General features: G+C 47.6%; 1 protein-coding gene across 2 annotated transcripts in view; it reads left to right on the forward strand.

Annotated features, from left to right (window-relative positions):
• Positions 1-16,446, forward strand: part of CLPB (ClpB family mitochondrial disaggregase) — a 72,016-nt gene that overhangs the window by 23,005 nt on the left and 32,565 nt on the right. For both annotated transcript variants that reach the window (XM_058185683.1, XM_058185682.1), the window contains exons 5-6: positions 969-1,097; positions 15,033-15,130. In XM_058185683.1, the coding sequence (XP_058041666.1) occupies positions 969-1,097; positions 15,033-15,130 (227 nt within the window). The remainder of the gene's footprint in view (positions 1-968; positions 1,098-15,032; positions 15,131-16,446) is intronic.

Here is a 16,446-nt window from a genome sequence, read left to right on the forward strand (position 1 = left end):
GGCTCCCAAAAACCGACAACATTGATTCAGCAGGAGAATGACTCAAAGTCGGTCTGGTTAACTTGGCAGGTTCGTCCTTTGTGGGGCATCTGGAAGCTCTTCTTTTGATCTGGGCAGGATTGTTTCCATATTGATAGAAGAGGAGCTTTGTAGATCAGGTTTGAATCGGGGGTGGGGGTGGCGGTCCTCGGTGCTCTCTGAGCTTGGCAGTTTTCTTGCAGACGTTTCATGACCCAACTGGGGAACATCATCAGTTCTAGGAGGAGGGGGGGTGTTGTAGAGAGGAAGGGGGGGAGGAAGAAGAAGAAGAGGATGGTAGGTCCTTGATGCGCTCTGAGCTCGGTGGTTTTCTTGCAGACGTTTCATGACTCATCTAGGGAATATCATCAGTGCTAGAAGGGATGAGATTTTGCAGAGAGGGACGGGGAGGAGGAGGAGGAAGAAGAGGAGGATGGTGAGAGTCCTTAGTGCTCTCTCAGCTGGGTGGTTTTCTTGCAGACATTTCATGACCCAACTAGGGAATATCATCAGTGCTACCCTGTTTCCCCTAAAACAAGACATCCCCTAATAATAAGCCCAGTCGGGCTTTTGAGCGCATGCACTAAAATAAGCCCCCCCCCACAAAAAATAAGCCCTCCCTGAAAATATGTAAACGCATGTGCAGCCGGTCCGCTGGTTTCCTCCACGCACCCCAAAATAATAAGACCTCCCTGAAAATAGGCCAAGCGATTATTCTGGGGTTCAAAAATATAAGACAGGGTCTTATTTTCGGGCAAAAACAGTAGTAAGGAATGGGATTTGCTCTTTGATTATATACTAGTGGTTTGCCCTGTCAGTGTTGGTGGGAGTAGTCTTGGTGGTCCCTTGATTGCAGATCACACACACACACACACACACACACAAGAAGCAACTTTTGCTAGAGAGCGTTGCTTTGTCCCTAACCAGCTTTCTCCCACCGCTCCCTGCAGTGCTGGTCACCCGGGAAGACGACTTCAACAACCGCTTGAACAACCGGGCCAGTTTCAAGGGCTGCACAGCGTTGCATTACGGGGTGCTGGCAGACGATTACACCACCGTCAAGCTGCTCCTGGAAGGAGGTAAGGGGGCCACGGGGGGGGGGTGGAGGAGGGGAGCTGGGCTTTCTCTTCTCCAGACGTTCTCCCTGCGGGGTTAGAAAGCAGAATGCCCAATCTGGAGCCAAGGCTTCCTGCAAATTGTGGAGGGGGCTTTTGGGGTGAAAAGGGAAGGAAAGGAAGAAATGATCCAAAATTAATAAATTTAACATTAAAATCCCCATTTACAGGTAGTCCTTCGCTTGCGACCAAAGTTGAGCCTGAAATGTCTGTTGCTAAATGAGACATTTAACTTTTGCCCCATTTTACAACCTTGCTTGCCACGGTTGTTAAGTGAATCACTGCGGTTCTTAAACTAGTAACACAGTTCTTAAGTGAATCTGGCTTCCCCATTGACTTGGCTTGTCAATAGGTCGCAAAAAGGGATCATGTGATCTCGGGACCCTGCAACCATCATAAATATGAGTCAGTGGCCAAGCGTCCAAATTTTGATCACGTGACCGTGGAGATGCTGGAACAGTCGTAAGTGTGAAAACGGTCATAAGTCACTTTTTTCAGTGACATTGTAACTTTGAACAGTCACTGTTGTAAATCGAGGACTACCTGTACTTCCCATCCTTCTGTCACTTTAGAAGGGACTCATTTAGAAGCGCCTGTCCTTTCAGGGCAAGTACCATTTAGTGTCTAGCTTTCCAGATTCTTCTTATTCCTCAGCCTTCAACCAATTTTACTACAGATTCTCCCTAAAATTGTTTCCGTCAAATATATTGACTGGCAGATTCCCAGCCCGTATTTGGAGGAAAGCCAAGACAGGAAACCAAGAAGAATAGTCAGCAGGCGATCAAAGATTGCTGGTTGGTGGGGATGACTCCTACGTTTTTAAGATTTGTAGACTTCAACTCCCAGAATCCCCTAGCCAGCCAGGAATTCTGGGTGTTGAAGTCCACAAGTCTTCATGTTGCCAAGTTTGGACCCCCCCACCCTGCTCGAAGGTATATGAAGAATTGCCACGACTCATACAAAGCAGCCTACACTGCAGGACTGGCCAGCAAAACTCCCGCTTGTGAGCTAAGCTGTCAGTTACAAGGGACAGGTCCTTTTTGGTGGCAGCCCCCTTCTGCCAAAAAGGATTCCATCATGTCAGCACCTAATCCTGACTCCCAAATCCCAGTTTGTGGCCTTCCCTAAAATTCCATCCGTGGCGTCTCCCCCCCCCCACTTCCTATCCCATTTCCCTTAGCCTGTAATTAAGCAATCTATCATGTAACATGATGCATCAAGCCTGTATCATGATCTCCCTGGCGTTCTGTGCTTCTGTGAAGACTTTTGAGCTTACACTTGCCTTGTGTATTGTTGTTCTTGGCCGTTTGAACTTTTAAATTTTGCGGAGGGTCTCTTTGGGAGGGTTTGTCTTAACCAGGGTTTAGTAAACAGTTTTTTCCCAAAGGCCATCCCTCTGCTAAACAAATAATTCCCTCAACACTTTCAAACTATTTACTAAATCTGCACTACTATTAATCTTCTCATCGTTCCCATCACCAATTTCTTTCCACTTATGACTGTATGACTGTAACTTTGTTGCTGGCAATCCTTATGATTTATATGGATATATTGACCATCAATTGTGTTGTAAATGTTGTACCTTGATGAAGGTATCTTCTCTTTTATGTACACTGAGAGCAGATGCACCAAGACAAATTCCTTGTGTGTCCAATCACACTTGGCCAATAAAAAATTCTATTCTATTCTATTCTAAAACTCAAAGAAAGAAGCTACATCAGAGCTAGCCCAATCATAGCGGAGTGCACACATTCCTGGGACTTTGTCCCAAGACCAAAACTTCAGGCCTCCGGGCCCCCCACCTCCCTTTCCTTATCGCCTCGTCCAACAGCCTGCAGCCCCTCTGTGGAGAATGCCACTTGCACTCTGACAGCCGAGAGGAGGCGGGCACTTCCTCCCTGCCTTGGGCAAACAGCCTCCCCCCACTCTCCTTTCTCCAGCCCCCTCACCTGCTTTTTCACAGCAGTGCCCTCTGGTTCCTGAGCTGGCTGCTCTGCCCTCGGGGCCAAAGCCATTAACTCCCCCCTGCAAGCTCCCTGCTTAAACCCAGGGCCCCCTTTCCTCCCTCTTCCTGGCTGGAGGCAACCTCCCCGTCACCCTTCACCCCACCGGCGGCCTTTGGGCTGAATCACTTGACCCCTCCTTGTGGTCAGTCTGTGTGTGCCCAGCAGACCGCGAGGGGCAAACCCCTTCTCGCTGGGGCCCTGCAGTCTCCTGCCCCAAGCTGATACACCCAGGGAAGGCAGGGGAGCCCGAGCGAGCCTGGCCAGGCCTTCCACCCGCAATCGATCCAGAGGTTTTGTCTGATTGAGAAAAGAGGGCCTACAGCCACCACCACCACACAGTGGGGTTTGCTATTATCATGCCCACCCACTCGCCGGCCCGCCTGCCTGCCTGCCTTTTGAAGCAAGACGGTTATTATTACGGGATTTCCATGGTTCGAAATGGAAAGTTTTGTCACCCTTCTGGCCCTGGGGCCTTTGTGGGAAATGGAAGGCACCCTAAGAGGACGGAGAAGGCGCCCCAATGTCACGGAGCCAAGCCACCACGGCTGGACGGGTCGGGGCAGGATCGATGCGCAGCAGGCTTAGCCCGAGGCCAGGAGCGTTGGCAGCTTTTGACCCCTTGGCAAAGAGGTTGTGTTTGCATTTCTGGGTCATCACACTGTTGATAGTGCAGCATTATTCCTATAACACTTGGTCACACAATCTACCAGATGTCTAGGCTGGATTTGGCCAAGGAACTGGGGTAGCCAGAAGTTGAAGTTTGAGGGTATTAAAAGTATCCAGAATAACAGTATCAAGGGTTGGAAGGGACCGTGGAGGTCTTCTAGTCCAACTCCTTCTCAAAGAAGGAGACCCTAGACCAGAGCTCTCCAATCTTGGCAACTTTAAGACTTGTGGACTTCAACTCCCAGAGTTTGCTGAGGAACTCTGGGGATTGAAGTCCACAAGTCTTAAAGTTGCCAAGGTTGGAGAGCCCTGCCCTAGACCATTCCAGACAAATGGCTGTCCAACCTCTTCTTAAAAACCTCCGGTGATGGAGCACTCACAACTTCTGGAAGCAACCGGTTCCATTAAGCTGTTGATTAATTGTTTTAACTGTCAGGGAATCGGTTATTCCACATGTTTTGGTCCTCTTCTGGATTAGTTTCCATCTGTTGCTTCTTGTTCTGCCTCCAGGTGCCTTGGAGAATAGACTAGAATAACAAGAGTTGGAAGAGACCTTGTAGGTCATCATTTCGTTGCACGATGCCAGCTGGTTCGAGTAAAACTGCCTTTTGCAGTTGACCGATGGCAGATTTGTCATTGCTGATGGTGTTCAGGTGGGGCTCCAGATGTTTTGGGATTGCACCCAAGGTGCCGGTTGTTATTATGGTTGCCTAGTCAGCCTGATGTTTAGACTGGATTTGGCATTTTTTATCTAACTGACAGGGTTTTTTCCAAGGATCTGGGATAGACAGATACTTTTATTTGATGGGTGCTAAACATCGTGGCAGGATGGAAGCTGTTCCGAGTAAAGCTGCCTTTTGCAATCAACCAGCGGTGATTTTTGTCAATGCTGATTGTATTCAAATAGTGGTCAAATCAAATCATCATCATCATCATCATCATCATTATTATTATTTACTAAATTTACATGCTACCCATCTCCCTGTCCAGCAGCTCCGGATGGCTTGCAGCCTCTTAAAAGCACAGTGTAAAACAATGAGAGCATTAAAAACTTTAAAAATATTACGCATTAAAATTAAAACATTAGAAGTATCCTGCACTATGGTCTGTTGCCATTGCCTTTGGAGATGATGTCTTTCTTTAGGTATTTATTCAACTTTAGCTCACTATAATCAACTGATTATAATCCCAGCACTGACATCATCAATCAATCAATCAGAATAGAGCTAGAAGGGGCCTTGGAGGTCTTCTAGCCCAACCCCCTGCCCAAGCAGGCGACCCCACACCATTTCTTTCGGGTGCGCTTCAAGGTTCTGGTTACCATCTTTAAAGCGCTCCATGGCTTAGGGCCCGGGTACTTACGGGACCGCCTGCTGTTACCTCACGCCTCCCACCAACCCGTACGCTCACACAGAGAGGGACTTCTCAGGGTGCCGTTCGCCAAACAATGTCGGCTGGCGGCCCCCAGGGGAAGGGCCTTCTCTGTGGGGGCTCCCACCCTCTGGAACGAACTTCCCCCTGGTTTGTCGCCGTGAATTGAAAACGTACTTGTTTATCCAAGCGGGACTGGCTTAATTTTTTAATATTTTAAATTTTTTAAATTTTTCAAATTTTAATAATTTTAATTGGGGTATTTTATTTATGGGTCAAATTTGACAGTTTTAATTTTCGGCCATTTATAGAATACGTTATTTTAACAGTGGTTTTAATTTGTATATTGTTCTGTTTTAATCCGGCTGTACACCGCCCTGAGTCCTTTGGGAGAAGGGCGGTATAAAAATCTAAATAATAATAAATAATAAATTTCAGACAAGGGACTGTCCAGTCCCTTCCTTAAAAAAACCCCTCCCTTGTCCTCACGGTTAAGAAGTTTGCTTAATTCCAGGTTGCTTCCCTCCTTGATGAGTTTCCACCCGTTGCTTCTTGTCCTGCCTTCAGGGGGACCCCCGTCTTCTTTGGGGCAACCCCTCAAATACTGGAATGCTGCTATCATGTCCCCCCAAGTCCTTTTCTCTAAACTGGTCAAACCCAAATCCTGCAACCGTTCTTCGTATGTTTCAGTCTCCAGGTCTTTCATCATCTTAGTTGCTCTTCTTCTGCACCTCTTCCAGAATCTCAACATCTTTTTTGTACTGTGGTGACCAAAACTGGTTGCAGTATCCCAGGTGTGGCCTTACTAAGGCTTTATAAAGCGATACCAATCCTTCACGTGGTTTTGATTCCAAGGATTTTTATTAGCTTTTTTGGCTGCTGCCGCCACACACTCCTGGCTCATCTTTAAGTGATAAATGCTGAGGCTATAATATAATATAGTACCATATCATACAATATTAATATCATACAATATAATATAATATTTAATAATATAAGTAGTACTTATATTTAATAATGTAAGTAATCCTCTAACAACAGTTCATTTAGTGACCGTTTGAAGTTACAACGGCACTGAAAAAAGTGACTTAGGTCTTTTTCCACACTTACGACCGTTGCAGCATCCCCAGGGTCATGTGATCAAACTCCAGCTGCTTGGTAACTGACTTATATTTATGACGGTCGCAGCGTCCCGGGTCTTTTGCTGACCTTCTGAGAAGCCAAGTCAAGGGGGAAGCCAGATTCATATTAACTGCAGCAGTGCACTTAACAACGGTGGCCGGAAAGGTCATAAAATGGGGCAAAACTCACTTAACCACTGTCTTACTTAGCAAGGAAATTTGGTCGTAAGTGGAGGACTTCCTACGATATTAGGAATGGGGGTTCCTTCCTAAGCCCCCCGGAGGCTTTTGGTGATGGGGACGTGGGGGCTTCCACCTCGAAGTCCTAACAGGATCCAGAAACCCCAGAGATTTCTTTGGGGTCCCGTCTAGGGGCTGCTTGCTGGCTTCAGGAACGGTGGCCCGGCAGGCCTGTGCCTCAGTTGGTAGCCAGGACCCCCACTTGCATCTAAGCCTGTTTGGGGGGGTGGGGTGGGGGGGAGGCTGTTGACTTAGTCGTGGCCAAAGAGAAGGAGACAAAGGAGGAGGCCGGCTACAAAAGAAGGCCACACACAAAGAAGGGCCTCCTTTGGCTTGATTTATTTATATATCAAGCTTCTTAACTGGCCATCTCCCTCACGGAGGGAGGCCTTCGGTTTAATGAATATAAGAAAATGTTAAAAATCCAATAATTGAATATTTATTATTTTTTTTAAAAAAGCCTAGAATAGCATTGCCAAGATGGAAGGATCCAAGATGGGAAGACGGGGACTTGGGGGGTTCCTCATGGGGCCATGGCAATGGGGGAAGCCAGAGTCACTTAACAACCGTAACAGAAAAGGTCCTAAAATGAGGCATAACACAGTAAATGACCCCACGGTCGTCTTCCACCTCCTCTACTCCACAAACCCTATTCCCTCATAGCACTGATGATGTTCCTTTGTTGGGTCATGAAACGTCTGCCAGAAAACAACCCAGCTCAGAGAGTAACAAGGACCCCCACAGTCCTCCTCCCCCTCCAAGTCCCCCTTCTTTCTAGCACTGATGACGTTACATAGTTGGGTCATGAAATGTCTGCAAGAAAACAACCAAGCTCAGGGAGCGCCAGGGACCCCCACAATTCTCCTCCTCCGCGCCACACCCCCGTCTCCCATGTAACACTGATGATGTTACCTAGTAGGGTCATGAAACATTTGTAAGAAAACAACCCAGCTCAGAGAGCATCAAGGACTCCACAGTCCAACCCAAGCTACAAATTTCTACAAATTTCCCTTTCTAGACCGGGATGCCCTATGCACGGTCACTCACGCTCTCGTGACGTCTCGTCTGGATTACTGCAATGCTCTCTACATGGGGCTCCCCTTGAAGAGCATCCGGAGGCTCCAGTTAGTTCAGAATGCAGCTGCGCGGGTGATAGAGGGAGCCCCTCGTGGCTCCCATGCGACACCTCTCCTGCGCAGACTGCACTGGCTGCCTGTGGCCTTCCGGGTGCGCTTCAAGGTTTTGGTGACAATCTTCAAAGCGCTCCATGGCATAGGGCCAGGTTACTTACGGGACCGCCTGCTGCTACCGAATACCCTCTCACAGGGAGGGACTCCTCGGGGTGCCGTCGGCCAGACAGTGCCGTCTGGCGACACCCAGGGGAAGGGCCTTCTCTGTGGGGGGCCCCACCCTCTGGAACGAGCTTTCCCCAGGACTCCGCCAACTTCCTGACCTTCGAACCTTTTGCTGCGAGCTTAAGGCACATCTATTTATTTGCGCAGGACTGGACTAGATTTTAAATTTGAATTGGTCTTAATGGGGATTTTATTATTTATATTGTCATTTTTAATTATTCGGCCATTTGTAATAAGTTTTTTAATGGATGTTTTATGTTGTATTTATATGTATATTTTTATTTGGCTGTGAACCACCCTGAGTCCTTAGGGAGATAGGGCGGTATACAAATACGAAAAATAAATAAATAAATAAATAAATAAATAAATAAATAAATAAATAAATAAATAAATTTAATTTAATAAATATTTCCCTTCTATCGGTTTAATCCTGGTTCATGCACATGCAGACTGAGGCTCAGTTTATCAGTTTACATTGTGCTCCATTATAAGGCATTTTGTTTCATTTCTGGCTTAACCCAGTGCACGGACCCAGCCTTCCATGTTCGCACACAATGAATTCAGAGGGGTGATTTCTTAAGATTTGGGCTGGGAGGAGGACATCTCCCGTGGCCCCTGGAGAATTTCCAGCAGGAGTCCCAGAAGATGCAGGGGTCACCCCCACAGAGCTCCTTCAGGAGGGGGGGGGCACCCACGAAGGGGCTGCAGCTGAGGGCAGCCTGCCTTCCCCAGGCCGTGGCCCGAATCCTCCCTCCTCCCGTTCAGCATTTGCCAGAGAACGTGATAAATTCCATATTGATTCCTTTGGTCACACTGTAAATTTTGCAAAAGATGATTAAATAGCGCAATCGTCTCTGCCGGTGCCAAGGCTCAATATTTTGCAGGCCGGCTGTATCGACCTCTCTGCCTGCGAAGGCCGCCAGCTCCAACCCAGAAGCCCCAGACCGGCAATTAAACTCCAATGAGACCAGGATGTAAAAGCCAGTCAGCTTTGGCATGCCGACCCGGGCAGCGCCATCCGTGCCTGGCCAAGCCACAGGTTTATGGCGGTGTCTTTGAAGCTTTTAAGAATAGTTTCCCCACAACTCAGCCTTTCCAAAGGCTCTCCTGGCCACACAGGTTTTGTGCCAATAACAGCCGGGTGGAAGACGTTGAATGGCACGCAATGGCAATGTGTGTGTGTGGAGCCACGCTTGGCAGGGATCAGCCAAAGTCGGCTGCATTTGGTTGCCAGTTGACTTCCGGGTCCAATGCAAGGTGTTGGTTACTACAACGAAGCTGTTGAAGTGCTGTCCCGGTGCCTGGAAGCTGTACAGGTCTGGATGGGGAGAAACAGGCTCAAGCTCAATCCCTCCAAGACGGAGTGGCTGTGGATGCCGGCACCCCGGTTCAGTCAGCTGCAGCCGCAGCTGACTGTTGGGGGCGAGTTAGTGGCCCCAAAGGAGGTGGTTCGCAACTTGGGCGTCCTCCTGGATGGACGGCTGTCCTTTGATGAACATCTGGCGGCCGTCTCCAGGAGGGCCTTTTACCAAGTTCGCTTGGTCCGCCAGTTGCGTCCCTTCCTTGACCGGGATGCCTTATGCACAGTCACTCACGCTCTGGTTACATCTCGGTTGGATTACTGCAATGCTCTCTACATGGGGCTGCCTTTGAGGTGCACCCGGAGGCTGCAGTTAGTCCAGAATGCGGCTGCGCGAGTAGTAATGGGAGCTGCTCGTGGCTCCCACGTAACACCACTGCTCTGTAGTCTGCACTGGCTGCCTGTGGTCTTTCGGGTGCGCTTCAAGATTTTGGTTACTACCTTTAAAGCGCTCCATGGCTTAGGACCCGGGTACTTACGAGACCGCCTGCTGCTACCCTATGCCTCCCACCGACCCGTACGCTCACACAGAGAGGGCTTCCTCAGGGTGCCGTCCGCCAAACAGTGTTGGCTGGCGGCCCCCAGGGGAAGATCCTTCTCTGTGGGAGCATTGACGCTCTGGAATGAACTTCCCCCTGGCCTGCGTCAAGTGCCTGATCTTCGGACCTTCCGTCGTGAGCTAAAAACATATTTATTTATTCAAGCGGGACTGGCATAATAGTTTGATTTTAAATTGGGGTTTTATTAATATTCTTAAATATTTTAAATTTAATTTTAATTATTAGCCGTTTTTGTAATTTTGATATGTTTTAATTTGTTTTAATTGTACATATTTTGTATTTTATCTCCGGCTGTACACCGCCCTGAGTCCTTCGGGAGAAGAGCGGTATAAAAATTCAATCAATAAATAAATAAATAAATAAATAAATAAATAAATAAATAAATAAATAAATAAATAAATAAATAAATAAATACAAGTCGGTATAAAAATTCAATAAATAAATAAATAAATAAATAAATAAATAAATAAATAAATAAATAAACAAACAAACAAACAAATAAATAAATAAATAAATAAATAAATACAAGTCGTCCTTGACTTAACGACCACCATGGAGCCTAAAATTCCTGTTGCTAAGTGAGCTTTGGCCCATTTTACGTCCTTTCTCACCCTGGTTGTTAAGAGGAATCACCGCAGTTGTTAACTTGTTAAGTTGCTAAGTGAATCCGTCTTCCCCACTGACTTTGCTTGTCGGATTGCGTGGCCCTGTCTGGAATTCGATCCCATGACTGTGGTCGTAAGAGGGGGAAACGGTCAGGAGTCACTTTTCCGTGCCGTCGTAATTTTGAACGGTCACTGAACGGACTGTTGTAAATGGAGGACTCCCTGTGCTTTAAAAGCCCCATAGGGCGTGGCTCCAGGAGCTCTCCCAGGCTCCCCTCTCGCTCCAGAGCGCTTTGCAAGACTCCCTGTGTGGTTTATAATTTATAATTGCCTTACACAATGTAAGCCGCCCTGAGTCTTCGGAGAAGGGCGGGATATAAATTCAAATTAAAAAAAAAATGAAATAAAGAAAAGTTTTAAAAAATAGACACCTGGTTGCTTTCTCTACTCTCCCTACAATAGAGGGAAAGCCTGTAGCTGGATCACTTGGAAGCTCACCTGGGATCTGCGCTCTCTCTCTCTCTCTCTCTCTCACACACACACACACACACACACATACACCCCACTCCATTCCTGCAGTGATGAAATTCCCCAGTTGGGTCATGAAACGTCTGCAAGAAAAACCACCAAGCTCAGAGAGCACCAAGGACCACACAGTCCCCCTCCTCCCTTTCTCCTCTACATAAGCCCCCCTCTCCCTCCTAGCACTGATGATGTTCCCTAGTTGGGTCATGAAACCTCTGTCAGAAAGCAAAGAGCCCCATGGACCCCACAGTCATCCTCCTCCTCCTCCTCCCTTGCCAACCCCTCTCCCTGCTAGCACTGATGATGTTCCCTAGTTGGGTGATGTAAACGTCTGCCAGGAAACCAGCCAGCTCAGAGAGCTCCAGGTCAGCCCTCTCTTGCTTAGCATGGAGAGAAGGTGGAGAGCCTGTCCTGGGCGGTCGAGAGGTCGCCCCTTTGGAGAGCAGGCACCCGTGGACACCTGAGGAGCTTTCACCCCTCATCTCCCTCCAAGGCCGCAGCCTGTTGTGGAGGGCCCCGAAGTGAGATGAGCCCCCCACCCCCACCCCGCTCTTGGCAAGCAGAGCAGAGTCTTTCTCCCCTTCTCCCTCTCTTCCTTCCTCTGCTTTGCAAAGCCACCTGCTTTTGAAGTGTTTGTGCCGCCCCCATATTGGAAGTGCGTTTATTTTACCGGAAAGAAGGGCGATCGTGTTAATTCAATCACGGCCGGGCTCTGGAGGACAGGAGTCTCTTCCTATTACTTTAACTAGCCATGTAGAGCAATAAGGATGTCGGGACTTGTCAGGGATGACGGCTGATGACACCGCATCATCCCCTCCTATCGCTCCCGGCGCCGCTTCCTCCCGGCAAAGCCCGGCTGCTTTGGCGCTGGGAACGCGTCTGGGGGTCGGTGGCCCTAGACAGCTCACACCTTCCTGCGCCTGTCAACGTGGGTGTGCAAGCTCACCCTGCGCTTGGGAGTGGCTGCTAGAAGGGAGCAGGTGGCCGTGGCCCTTTGGAATCTGAAGACTACGACTCTTGCCTTAGAGTTGTACGTTTGTTTGTTTGTTTATGTGTTTTATTAGATTTCTATCCCGCCTTGATTACATTTATATTTCAAAGGAATTTCCTTTCTTTCACGGGCGCGGAGGGAGGTGTGGTTGCCTTTTAAGGTCATGAAATTGGAAAGTTCACCATCTGATTCCCACCTCAGGCTGAAAGGGCGATTGGACATCCATCAGTCTTGACTAATTCTGCACGTTTATATCCATCCATCCATCTTATCTATCTTATCTATCTATCTATCTATCTATCTATCTATCTATCTATCTATCTATCTATCTATATTTTATCTCTCTCTCTCTCTGTCTATCTAATCTATCTTATCTATCTACTGTCTATTATCTATCTACTATCTATCATTATCTATCTATCATCTATCTATCTATCTTATCTATCTATCAATCAATCATCTATTCCATTTATTTGTTTAAATAACTCAAGGCAGCAAAGTACTACTTCCTTCACCTATTTTTACCACAACAACCACCCTGTGAGGTGGGAGGTCTGAAAGACAGGGACTGGGCCTAAATCACCCAGCCGGCTTTCATGCCTAAGGCAGGACTAGAACTTGTTTTATGAGGCTTTTGAGCTACATATTCCAAGAAACCAAAGATTTTGAAGGGAAAGAAACATTTCATTGGAGTGTTGGAAACAGTGCTGGAGCACAGGCAGTAAAATGGGCTAAAAGTGGGAAATGCTGCAGAGAAAATATTGAACCTGGATTTTTTTTCCTTTTGGACAATTAATCAGTGGAACAGAAGTTGCCTCCAGAAGTTGTAAATGCTCCAACACTGGAAGTTTTTAAGAAGAGATTGGACAGACATTTGTCTGAAGTGGTCTAGGGTTTCCAGCCTGAGCAGGGGGTTGGACTAGAAGACCTCCAAGGTCCCTTCCAATTCTGTCATTCATTCATTTTGGCACTGAAATCAGAACGGGTGTATCCTCTACACACACACACACACACAAAGATAGGCAGACCCCCATGTGTATGTTTGTTTGGTAGGTTGGCTGCCAAACACCACGGAAGACCCCTCCCGCCACCAGTGGGCTTCTCCATCTCCTTCCCGCTTGGCAGCCCCCACTCACCCCTCGCCATGATGTTATTAACAAACTCAAGCCTCCTCCCAGCAGGTTCCCCCCCACTCCGTAATCCCTTCCCTGAGCCCCTCTATTGACAGCGATCTGGAATCTGGAGGAATCCAAGACAAATGATGAAGAGGATGGAGTTAATAAAATTTGAAAAATTGAGAACTGTCGCTCTGCTAAACTTTTTTCAATACCTCTGACGGAAACATATTTCCCCAATGAGTGACCTTCGGCAGCTGCTCGGGCTTTGCTTTGCTGCACCGATGCTGGGGGTGAACCAGCCTGCTATTTATCAAATATTATAAGTCAGGGCCCACTCGTACCGGCCAAGATTTGGGGAGGGGGTGTCCCAACGCCCCGCAGAGCCCCCGAGCGTTGCCCAGGTGTTGATTCTCGGCAGAAGACAGCTAGTGGGAGGTGACAAATGACATCCCGTTCCGATGCCCAAAGGTTGGAGCCCCCTCAGCAGGCGTGGGCCTGGCTAGATCCAGGAGAGGCACTTGCTGCTTGGAGGGGGGGAGGGCAGCTGCCCCCCCTCCCGTCGCTACAGAAGGGGGCCGGGGTCAGGCCACGCCTCTTAGGACAGCCAGCAGCCCCCTCTGCGCCCGGCTAGCAAGTGTCCTGCCACCAAGTTATTTATGAAAGCATAATATTTTATTGCCGTGGGTATCGGAGGTAAAGATAAAGATCGACCGGCAGAGTCTGGTGGGTCTATCAATTATTGCAGCAATTAGTCAAGTCGTCAAAGCCATTAACAGGGGAATTAGACCAATATTGGTGAGCCGTTATTAATAGATTGACGGCAGGAGGAAGTCCCGATGTTCTTCGAAGATGAGGCGAAAGGTAGCCTCCAGGCTGGCCGCCTCCAGGGACCCCCCAAAAAAACTTTTCTCCTCTTCCTTGGAGACCCGGCCATTGTCTCGTCACAAAAGAGCTGCGTTGTGCGCCAGTCCCCGTCTCTTGAAAAGGTTATTGAGCGGCCTGCCCTGGCAGCCCCTAGATAATGTCACCTGTTCGGGTGCTCTTTATGGGAGGCGACGAGGGCCCACCGCCGGAATGACAGAAGCGTCAGAAGTTTATGGAACGCATTTTTCATTCCGTAAGCAAATATAGACAGGAGGATCTTGGAAAGGGCTAATTTTGGTCTCTCGGCCCGTCTTCTTTCGTGTCGGTGTCTCGGACTCACACGGGCTTCCGGGGAGAAGCATTTCAGGGAAGAGCTGTGATGTGCACCCCATCTTTATGCAAAAACATGGCACCCCCAAGGTACCTGTTGCTCGTCTCTGTACCCTTCTGGATTGTGATGGAGGAAAATTGCCCTCCCCTTTCTTCCTGGAAGGACGGGCCTTAACAGAATAACAGAGTTGGAAGGGACCTCGGAGGTCTTCTAGTCCAGCCCTCTGCTCAAGCAGGAGACCCTAGACCAGGGTTCTGCAAACTTGGCTCTTTTAAGACTTGTGGGCTTCAACTCCCAGAGCTGAAGTCCTCAACTCCCAGAGCAAAGCTGGCTGAGAACTCTGGGAGTTGAAGTCCACAAGTCTTAAAAGAGCCAAGTTTGCAGACCCCTGCCCTAGACCATTCCAGACAAATGGCTGTCCAATCTCTTCTTAAAAACCTCCAGGGATGGAGCCCCCACAGCTTCTGGAGGCACATCGTTCTCATTCCCTCTTCTATTCTTCCTCCTCCTTCCTTCTCCTCTTCTCCCTGCAAACCCCACTCTCTTCTAGCACTGATGATGTTCCCTAGTTGGGTCATGAAACATTTGCAAAAACAACCACCCAGCTCAGAGACCACCCAGAACTCTGCAGTTCAACCCTGAGCAAAGTTACTCTGCTCCGTTCTCCTCTGGCCCTTCATGCGTGTTCCACAGCCCTTCCCTCATCCCAGAGATGGAGGTCGAGGCCATAAGCAGAGGGTCTTGGAAGTCCCTCCCAGATGTTGAGTTGCCTTTCTTCCTTTTCAGGTGCCAACCCCCTGCAGAGAAATGAAATGGGGCACACACCCTTGGATTACGCCCGCGAGGGAGAAGTCATGAAACTCTTGAAAAGTTCAGCTACAAAGGTGAGGAATGGGGGGGGGTTTTCATTTTCTGTGGGCTTCTCTCTCTAGCTCGGGAGCACAAGTAAAAGGTTTCCGTTAATCCTTTGACTGGGCAGTCAGAAGGGTGCTTGCCAAGTGTTTGGGCAACCCGAAATCAGCTGCTATATATGTTAATACCCTAGAAGTTAGACATACAGTTCAAAATGGGTCTTTGGAGGTTGTAGAAGTGAAAGCGGGGCTCCCCCGTACAAGCAAATGCAAAACATACAGGAGGGGTAGCGGTTTAACTGGCCCTGGGTATGTGGGTGGCAGAATCCTGATCAAAATAGCACAAGAGGTAAAAACATTGGGGAAGAGCAGTGGGACGTTATACTGGCCAGGGAGGATCCAGAACAGGGGTTTGCTCTTGAGTAGCGCACCAAGAAACACCGTTTCTTAATATGTTTCTTAATTTGCACTGCACACCAGAACAACTAGACACAAGAACAGTTTTTCCCCGAAGGCCATCACTCTGCTAAACAAATAATTCCCTCAACACTGTCTAACTATTCACTAAGTCTGCACTACTATTAATCTTCTCATTGTTCCCATCACCCATCTCCTCTCACTTATGACTATATGACTGTAACTTTGTTCCTGGTATTGTTATGATTTATGTTGATGATGATTGTTTCCTAATTGCTTATTTGCACCCCTATGACCATCATTAAGTGTTGTACCTTATGATTCTTGACGAATGTATCTTTTCTTTTATGTACACTGAGAGCATATGCGCCAAGACAAATTCCTTGTGTGTCCAATCACACTTGGCCAATAAAAAAAAAAATTCTATTCTATTCTATTTAAAGAAAACATTAGAGTGAATCAAATGGAATACTTTGTGCAAAGTATCAGATAGAAAAGCTGGTTGCTCAATGCAATGAGAGAGAGAGAGAGAGAGAAATTGATTGCTTGTGGTATTTATACGCTTACATTACCTTTATGTAAAGTCAATAACAATGACCACTTAAAAACATTTTCGCTGCCATATCTCCCTGTGATGAAAGGCCAGCCTGTGGGATGGAAATGGTTAGAAATAACTCACTATTGAGCAGCGAGTAACTTAAAAATGTCCCATTGTTTGTTAAGTGTATGGATAAATTTATAAGGAAGGCTTGTGGTGACAGTAAAGGCAGGTTGCTTCAAGACATAGATGTATGTGTGTTTTATTTATTTTTATTTATTACATTTATATGACCGACTGTAGCATGTATGCAGCTATTTTTGTATGTAGATGATGATCCCATGTTCCAAACACCGGCTTGAAGGCACCCAAAAATGTTAGGTAAATTGTAAAA

This window comes from Ahaetulla prasina, chromosome 5, assembly GCF_028640845.1.
Source record: "Ahaetulla prasina isolate Xishuangbanna chromosome 5, ASM2864084v1, whole genome shotgun sequence".
Taxonomy (NCBI): domain Eukaryota; kingdom Metazoa; phylum Chordata; class Lepidosauria; order Squamata; family Colubridae; genus Ahaetulla; species Ahaetulla prasina.